This window comes from Centroberyx gerrardi, chromosome 14 (assembly GCF_048128805.1).
Source record: "Centroberyx gerrardi isolate f3 chromosome 14, fCenGer3.hap1.cur.20231027, whole genome shotgun sequence".
In the NCBI taxonomy this organism is placed as follows: Eukaryota; Metazoa; Chordata; class Actinopteri; order Beryciformes; family Berycidae; genus Centroberyx; species Centroberyx gerrardi.
Window position 1 is genome coordinate 1,204,089 of NC_136010.1, and position 10,000 is coordinate 1,214,088.

The 10,000-nt window shown below is 45.3% G+C and overlaps 1 protein-coding gene across 1 annotated transcript in view; it reads right to left on the bottom strand.

The window, feature by feature from the left end:
• The window catches only part of hdac6 (histone deacetylase 6), a 19,447-nt gene that overhangs the window by 781 nt on the left and 8,666 nt on the right, over positions 1-10,000 (bottom strand). The window contains exons 6-14 of the mRNA XM_078288048.1: positions 8,902-8,942; positions 6,974-7,070; positions 6,600-6,697; positions 6,160-6,264; positions 5,852-5,920; positions 3,364-3,490; positions 747-812; positions 207-266; positions 10-48 (exon numbers count right to left, since the gene is read on the bottom strand). Coding sequence (XP_078144174.1) covers positions 10-48; positions 207-266; positions 747-812; positions 3,364-3,490; positions 5,852-5,920; positions 6,160-6,264; positions 6,600-6,697; positions 6,974-7,070; positions 8,902-8,942 — 702 coding nt within the window. The remainder of the gene's footprint in view (positions 1-9; positions 49-206; positions 267-746; positions 813-3,363; positions 3,491-5,851; positions 5,921-6,159; positions 6,265-6,599; positions 6,698-6,973; positions 7,071-8,901; positions 8,943-10,000) is intronic.

Genomic DNA, 10,000 nt, shown 5'->3' on the forward strand with positions numbered 1-10,000 from the left:
ATAGCGTACTGAGTATGAGAAACACTGAGGACTGACACACATCTCCCCCTGCACACACACACACACACACACACACACACACACACACACACACACACACACACACACACACACAATTCCTAAAAGTTACAAACAAGTAAAAAACTTCACTAATACTGAATATCATTTCACAGACCATTTTAGTTATAATCAGTTTTTTTTTTTACCTTTGGATCTCCGACTGCAGCGTCAAATCCAGCAGCAACCAGGACCAGCTGAGGCTGAAACTACACACACACACACACACACACACACACACACTGGCATTTGTACTGGCATGAGGATGAGGAGATAATGACCCAATTTTAATTTTCGGGTGAACTATCCCTTTAAAGTTGACAAAAAAAACTCAGCGGGAACAATAAGGATAACTTCACAAAACTGAGGTTTGTGTGGTAAACCTGTTCAGTGCGTCTGTAGCTCAGCAGGAACAGACAGCAACAGACTGCTTTACTCCCCACACACACACACCTGCTGTTCCATTCATTCAAATATTAACTTACACATTTGTAAATCTTTTCTGGGAATTCAAATGTAAAAAACAGCTGTGTGAATATCGAGAGAGTGTAAATTCTCAGGTAATACCTTCATATAAACCTCTCTGCTGTCCAAGTCCGGGACATTTACTGGACTTAAAGGGATGGATAAAAGGATGTGTGTGTGAGTGAGTGTGTGTGTGTGTGTGTGTGTGTGTGTGTGTGTGTTACCTCATAGGCTAGAGGCAGCAGCAGTTGTTGGAAAGCTGCGATGTAATCTGCATCCGTCATCCCAGTCTGGAGAACAGAGAGAACAGAGAGAACAGAGAGAGAGAACAGAGAGAACAGAGAGAGAACAGAGAGAGAGAACAGAGAGAACAGAGAGAGAACAGAGAGAGAGAACAGAGAGAACAGAGAGAGAACAGAGAGAGAGAACAGAGAGAACAGAGAGAGAACAGAGAGAGAGAACAGAAAGAACAGAGAGAGAACAGAAAGAACAGAGAGAGAACAGAGAGAACAGAGAGAGAGAACAGTCTGCCTTTAGCTTCCAGTCATGTTTCTGACTCTACACTGAGCAGCAGAATCAGCTTCAGCTCCTACATCAGCAACACTACAAGCCACCTATACTAAGGAGGTCACAGGTCAGAGGTCAGAGGTCACAGGTCAGAGGTCAGAGGTCACAGGTCAGAGGTCACAGCAGCCAGAAGACAGATGGAACTAATATTCCTAGATGATCCTGATGATCTAAGGTGGGCGAAACAGACAGAAGTCACAATGTAATAGCTAGATGGTCTAGATGGAGGTGTATAAGGAAGTGTGGAAGGAGGTATAGGAGGAGGTATGGGAGGAGGTACAGAAGGAGGTGTAGGAGGAGGTATGGGAGGACGTACAGAAGGAGGTGTAGGAGGAATAGATGGAGGTACAGGTGTAGAAGGAGGTATAGAGGTATAGGAGATATAGGATGAGTTATAGAAGGAGGTGTAGAAGGAGGTATAGAGGTATAGAAGGAGGTATGGGAGGAGGTATAGGAGGAGTAGGAGGAGGTATGGGAGGAGATATAGAAGGAGGTATAGGATGAGGTATAGAAGGAGGTACAGAGGTATAGCAGGAGATATAGAAGGAGGTGTAGAAGATGCAGGAGGTGTAGAAGGAGGTATAGCAGGTATAGAAGGAGGTGTAGAAGGTGCAAGAGGTATAGAAGGAGGTATAAGAGGAGGTATAGTAGGAGGTGTAGAAGGTGCAGGAGGTATAGAAGGAGGTATAGGAGGTGTAGAAGGTGCAGGAGGTGTAGGAGGTATGGAGGGAGGTGTAGAGGGAGGTATAGAAGGAGGTATAGAGGTGTAGAAGGAGGTATGGGAGGAGGTATAGGAGGAGTAGGAGGAGGTATGGGAGGAGATATAGAAGGAGGTATAGGAGGAGGTATAGAGGGAGGTATAAAAGGAGGTGTAGCAGGAGATATAGAAGGAGGTGTAGAAGATGCAGGAGGTGTAGAAGGAGGTATAGGAGGTGTAGAAGGTGCAGGAGGTGTAGGACGTATGGAGGGAGGTATAGAAGGAGGTGTAGAAGGAAGTATAGAGGGAGGTATAGAGGGAGGTATAGAAGGAGGTATAGGAGGAGGCATAGAGGGAGGTATAAAAGGAGGTATAGAAGGAGGTATAGAGGGAGGTATAAAATGAGGTGTAGAGGGAGGTATAGATGGAGGTGTAGAAGGAGGTATAGAGGGAGGTATAGAAGGAGGTATAGAAGGGGGTATAGGAGGAGGTATTAAGGAGGTGTAGAAGGAGGTATAGAGGGAGGTATAAAATGAGGTGTAGAGGGAGGTATAGAGGGAGGTATAGAAGGAGGTATAGAGGGAGGTATAGAAGGAGGTATAGAAGGAAGTATAGAAGGAGGTATAGAGGGAGGTATAGAAGGGGGTATAGGAGGAGGTATTAAGGAGGTGTAGAAGGAGGTATAGAGGGAGGTATAAAATGAGGTGTAGAGGGAGGTATAGAGGGAGGTATAGAAGGAGGTATAGAGGGAGGTGTAGAGGGAGATATAGGAGGAGGTGTAGAAGGTGCAGGAGGTATAGAGGAAGGTATAGAGGGAGGTATAGAGGGAGGTATAGGAGGAGGTGTAGAAGGTGCAGGAGGTGTAGAGGGAGGTATAGAAGGAGGTGTAGAAGGAGGTATAGGAGGTATAGAGGGAGGTATAGAGGGAAGTATAGAGGGAGGTATAGAAGGAGGTGTAGGAGGTATAGAGGGAGGTATAGAGGGAGGTGTAGAAGGAGGTGTAGAAGGTATAGAGGGAGGTATAGAGGGAGGTGTAGGAGGAGGTGTAGAAGGTATAGGAGGTATAGAGGGAGGTGTAAAAGGAGGTGTAGAAGGTGCAGGAGGTATAGAGGGAGGTGTAAGAGGAGGTATAGAAGGTGCAGGAGGTATAGAAGGAGGTATAGGAGGTGTAGAGGGAGGTGTAGAAGGAGGTATAGGAGGTATAGAGGGAGGTATAGAGGGAGGTATAGAGGGAGGTGTAGGAGGAGGTGTAGAAGGTGCAGGAGGTGTAGAAGGAGGTATAGGAGGTGTAGAGGGAGGTGTAGAAGGAGGTATAGGAGGTATAGAGGGAGGTATAGAGGGAGGTATAGAGGGAGGTGTAGGAGGAGGTGTAGAAGGTGCAGGAGGTGTAGAAGGAGGTATAGGAGGTGTAGAGGGAGGTGTAGAAGGAGGTATAGGAGGTATAGAGGGAGGTATAGAGGGAGGTATAGGAGGAGGTGTAGAAGGTATAGAGGGAGGTATAGAGGGAGGTGTAGGAGGAGGTGTAGAAGGTATAGAGGGAGGTGTAGAAGGAGGTGTAGAAGGAGGCGCAGCAGCACCTGGTCCCACGGCAGGTTGCAGGTGAATCCTTCTCCTCGGCCGCCGCCCACCTCCTGTCTGTCTGACTCAGGGAGGTGAGGCCAGAACAACCCACCTTCATACCTGTGGAGTGAGACATACAACACACTGACAGACAGACAGGCAGGGAGACAGACAGACAGGGAGAGAGACAGACAGACAGGGAGAGAGACAGACAGAGAGAGAGACAGACAGAGAGAGAGACAGACAGAGAGAGAGAGAGACAGACAGGGAGAGAGTCAGACAGAGAGAGAGAGAGAGAGAGAGACAGGGAGAGAGACAGACAGACAGGGAGAGAGACAGACAGACAGGGAGAGAGACAGACAGGGAGAGAGACAGACAGGGAGACAGACAGACAGACAGGCAGGGAGACAGACAGACAGACAGGCAGGGAGACAGACAGGGAGAGAGACAGACAGGGAGAGAGACAGACAGGGAGAGAGAGAGAGAGACAGGGAGAGAGACAGACAGGGAGACAGACAGACAGACAGGCAGGGAGACGGACAGAGAGAGAGAGAGAGAGAGACAGGGAGAGAGACAGACAGACAGACAGACAGGGAGAGAGACAGACAGACAGGGAGAGAGACAGATAGGGAGAGAGACAGACAGACAGGGAGAGAGACAGACAGACAGGGAGAGAGAGAGACAGACAGGGAGAGAGACAGACAGAGAGAGAGACAGACAGACAGGCAGAGAGAGAGAGACAGGCAGAGAGAGAGAGACAGGCAGAGAGAGAGAGACAGACAGGGAGAGAGACAGAGAGATAGTTATAAATACATCAAGTTAGGGCAGTTATAATGTGTCAGTATGGATGAAGAGAAGTGAAAGAGGATGAAGAGGTAGGGGAGGAACAGGGAGAGAAAGAGGAAGAGGAGGAAGAAGAAGAAGACCAGTAGAACGAGCACAGATGGTGTTCAGACCCACAGTGTTCAGGTCTCTCCCTGCAGCACTGCCACAGTCACATGATCTAACTGCACTAACGTGACTTAAACACCACAAGATGACGTCACCTACCGTTAAAGTCTGCAGAGAAGAAGAAGAGTTACTGTCTGCAGATCTGTTCCTGACTGTGGATGTTAAGTTTCACTTTGTTTTCACAGCAGGAGACTCTGACTGAGTTCAGTCTGCTGGTCTGCTGTCTGTACATCTCCACACTACAGACAGGATGTGATGTCACATCACGCCATTACAGACAGGATGTGATGTCACATCACGCCATTACAGATCCATTTAGATCCATTTATACACACTGAGCAACTTCTGATCTTGTGCCTCTGTATGGAAACACTGCAGCTCACAGTCTAGAGGACAACTGACAAAGTGTTACCTGACTGACTGACTGACTGACTGTCTGACTGACTGACTGACTGTCTGTCTGTCTGACTGTCTGTCTGACTGTCTGACTGACTGACTGACTGACTGTCTGACTGTCTGTCTGACTGTCTGACTGACTGACTGACTGACTGTCTGACTGTCTGACTGACTGACTGACTGTCTGACTGACTGTCTGTCTGACTGTCTGACTGACTGTCTGACTGTCTGACTGTCTGACTGACTGACCGTCTGACTGACTGACTGACTGACCGTCTGACTGACTGACTGACTGACCGTCTGACTGTCTGACTGACTGTCTGACTGTCTGACTGACTGACTGACTGACTGTCTGACTGACTGACTGTCTGACTGACTGACTGACCGTCTGACTGTCTGACTGACTGACTGTCTGTCTGACTGTCTGACTGACTGACTGACTGTCTGACTGTCTGACTGACTGACCGTCTGACTGTCTGACTGACTGACTGTCTGTCTGACTGTCTGACTGACTGACCGTCTGACTGTCTGACTGACTGACTGTCTGTCTGACTGTCTGACTGACTGACTGACTGACTGTCTGACTGTCTGTCTGACTGTCTGACTGACTGACCGTCTGACTGTCTGACTGACTGACTGACTGTCTGACTGTCTGACTGACTGACCGTCTGACTGTCTGACTGACTGACTGTCTGTCTGACTGTCTGACTGACTGACTGACTGTCTGTCTGACTGTCTGACTGACTGACTGTCTGACTGTCTGACTGACTGACCGTCTGACTGTCTGACTGACTGACTGTCTGTCTGACTGTCTGACTGACTGACTGACTGTCTGACTGTCTGACTGACTGACCGTCTGACTGTCTGACTGACTGACTGTCTGTCTGACTGTCTGACTGACTGACTGACTGTCTGTCTGACTGTCTGACTGACTGACTGACTGTCTGTCTGACTGACTGTCTGACTGACTGACCGTCTGACTGACTGTCTGACTGTCTGTCTGACTGTCTGACTGACTGACTGACTGACTGTCTGACCTGCGCTGTGGGAAAGAGGAGGGGAAAAAGAAGGACCAGGAAGACAGAAAAAAGAGGAAGAAAAGAACTAGGAAGAAGAGGAAGAGGAGGAGGAGGAGGAGGAGGAGGACCTGAAGAGTACCTGGGGTCGTCCTGGAACAGGTACTGGATTCCCTGACCGTGATGAACATCCCAGTCTACTATTAACACCCTGACACACACACACACACACACACACACACACACACACACACACACACACACACACACAGACAGACATTTCATTTATTAGAATACAGCAGCACAGTTTCCTCTAACAGTAAAGATGCATTACACTCAAAATACTGTTCAGTGTCACTCATTCACACTCACACACACACACACACACAAACACACGCACACTCACACGCACACTCACACACACACACACACACACACACACACACTCACCTGTGTGCAGCGTGACGTCTCTGAGCGTAGCGAGCGGCTGCAGCCACGTTGTTAAACACACAGAAACCATTAGACTGGTTAGACTGGGCATGATGACCTGGAGGCCTGGGAGAGAGAGAGGGAGAGAGAGAGAGAGAGAGAGAGGGGGAGAGAGAGAGAGGGGGGGGAGAGAGAGAGAGAGAGAGAGAGAGGGGGAGAGAGAGAGAGGGGGGGAGAGAGAGAGAGGGGGGGAGAGAGAGAGAGAGAGGGGGAGAGAGAGAGACAGAGAGAGAGAGAGACAGAGAGAGAGAGAGAGAGAGAGAGGGAGAGGGAGGGAGAGAGAGAGGGAGAGAGACAGAGAGAACACAGAGAGAGAGAGACAATATCAGTTAAAGTATATCAGAGAGAGAGAGAGGGAGAGAGAGAGAGAGAGAGAGAGTATCTGTCAGGTTTCTGTTCACCTCACAACAGCGAATCCGTTCCTGAGTTCAGAGGTCATGACCTTATCCACCAGCTGCAGGACAGAACCCACCGCTAAGGAAGCTACCTGGAAGGACTCCTACACACACACACACACACACACACACACACACACACACACACACACACACACACACACACACACACACACACAGACACAATGAGAGTGTGTGTGACAGTGACACTGAACAGTATTTTCAGTATAATGCATCTTTACTGTAATCTTTACAGTAAATTAACTGTGTGTGTGTGTGTGTGTGTGTGTCTGTGTCTGTGTCTGTGTGTGTGTGTGTGTGTGTGTGTGTGTGTGTGTGTGTGTGTGTCTGTGTGTGTGTGTGTGTGTGTGTGTGCCTACAGGATGCAGGTAGACGGAGTCGTAGCTGTCAGACAGAGAGTGAAGTTCAGTCTCTGTCATCGTCTGAGTCGACCGCATCAAATCCACATACTGCTTCCTACAGGAGAGGAGAGCAGAACAGAATATAATAGAATAGAATATAATAGAATAGAATAGAACAGAATAGAATAGAATATAATAGAACAGATTAGAATAGAATAGAATAGAACAGAACAGAATAGAATAGAACAGAATAGAACAGAATAGAACAGAATAGAATAGAACAGAATAGAACAGAACAGAATAGAACAGAACAGAATAGAACAGAATAGAATATAATAGAACAGATTAGAATAGAATAGAATAGAACAGAACAGAATAGAACAGAATAGAACAGAATAGAACAGAATAGAATAGAACAGAATAGAACAGAACAGAATAGAACAGAATAGAATAGAACAGAATAGAACAGAACAGAACAGAACAGAATAGAACAGAACAGAATAGAACAGAACAGAATAGAACAGAACAGAATAGAACAGAATAGAACAGAATAGAATAGAACAGAACAGAATAGAACAGAACAGAACAGAACAGAACAGAACAGAATAGAATAGAACAGAATAGAACAGAACAGAACAGAACAGAATAGAACAGAACAGAATAGAACAGAACAGAATAGAACAGAACAGAATAGAACAGAATAGAACAGAATAGAATAGAACAGAACAGAATAGAACAGAATAGAACAGAATAGAACAGAACAGAATAGAACAGAACAGAATAGAACAGAATAGAACAGAACAGAACAGAATAGAACAGAGTAGAATAGAACAGAATAGAATAGAACAGAATAGAACAGAACAGAACAGAATAGAACAGAACAGAATAGAACAGAATAGAACAGAACAGAACAGAACAGAATAGAACAGAACAGAATAGAACAGAACAGAATAGAACAGAATAGAACAGAACAGAACAGAATAGAACAGAATAGAATAGAACAGAATAGAATAGAACAGAATAGAACAGAACAGAATAGAACAGAATAGAACAGAACAGAACAGAATAGAACAGAATAGAATAGAACAGAATAGAATAGAAAAGAATAGAACAGAATAGAATAGAACAGAACAGAATAGAACAGAACAGAATAGTAATCTGTAAAAGTAATTAAAAACTAGTAATCTCTGATCTCAGATTAAACACATTAGTTTGTTAAATTAATTTAATTCAAAACATTACATGATGCATAAAATCTAAGTCTGTCAAAGACTGACAGTGATTATTAATTAGAGGGAACAGATTATTAATTTGAGGTTATGGATTGTTAAACTGAGCGTACAGATTTCAAAACCCAGAGTCCAGGATTTATTTTCACACAACAGAGAATTATGTTTCCTACAAAAGTGAGATTATCTGTTGATCCTGCAATACATATCACAACAAATATGATCCAGACTACATGTATGAATATAATCCAGACTACATGCATGAATATAATCCAGACTACATGTATGAATATGATCCAGACTACATGTATGAATATAATCCAGACTACATGCATGAATATAATCCAGACTACATGCATGAATATGATCCAGACTACATGCATGAATATGATCCAGACTACATGTATGAATATAATCCAGACTACATGCATGAATATAATCCAGACTACATGCATGAATATGATCCAGACTACATGCATGAATATGATCTAGACTACATGCATGAATATAATCCAGACTACATGTATGAATATGATCCAGACTACATGCATGAATATGATCCAGACTACATGCATGAATATAATCCAGACTACATGCATGAATATGATCCAGACTACATGCATGAATATGATCCAGACTACATGCATGAATATGATCCAGACTACATGCATGAATATAATCCAGACTACATATGTGCTCTCTATGTTGTGGACTCACGTGTGAACCAGCAGCAGTTCTTCTTCAGTCGCTTCTCTGGGCTGAAACAGAGAAACAGAAACAGAATCAGAATCAGAATCAGAATCAGGATCAGAATCAGAATCAGAATCAGAGAGGCTGGTTACCCTCCACCCTGCAGGCCGACACATAGCGCCATCTGTAGGACTGGAGGTTACATGATTTACTTTAAGAATTCAGAATTAATTAAGAATTAATAATAAATGTAATTAATTAATTAAAGAGTTTATTTAGTTTCAGGCTGTTTCAGACGTGTTAAGTCTGTGTGGAAAAATCTAAGTTGTATTATTTTCAGATGATTGTTGAACTCACCGGAGAGCTGAGGGCAGCTCAGGCGGCACACTTCATCTCACAATCACATAACACAATTTTCTATTTCCATGATTAGTAATCCTGTAATTCTGTGATATTGAAGCAGTGCGTTATATCAGCTCTTCATCACTCCTGACCAATCAGAGCTCAACCGAACGCTCAACCTGCATCATGTCACCAAAACTAAAATTCAGCAGAGAAACCTGACAGAGAGATCTGTCTAAAGCTGGGGACACATCAACGTTTTGGAAACCCGATTTGTCAACAATTTGAGATTGTAGTCCAGGGTAGTTCAGAGTAGTCCAGGGTAGTTCAGGGTACTTCAGGGTAGGTCAGGGTAGTTCAGGGTAGGTCAGGGTAGTTCAGGGTAGGTCAGGGTAGTTCAGGGTACTTCAGGGTAGGTCAGGGTAGTTCAGGGTAGTTCAGGGTAGTTCAGGTAGTCCAGGGTAGTTCAGGGTAGGTCAGGGTAGTTCAGGGTAGTTCAGGTAGTCCAGGTAGTTCAGGGTAGTCCAGGGTAGTTCAGGGTAGTTCAGGGTAGTTCAGAGTAGTTCAGGGTAGTTCAGGGTAGTTCAGGATAGTCCAGGACAGTCCAGGGTAGTTCAGGGTAGTTCAGGGTAGTTCGGATAGGTCAGGGTAGTCCAGGTAGTCCAGCTAGTTCAGGGTAGTTCAGGGTAGGTCAGGGTAGTTCAGGGTAGTTCAGGTAGTCCAGGGTAGTTCAGGGTACTTCAGGGTAGGTCAGGGTACTTCAGGGTAGTTCAGGGTAGTTCAG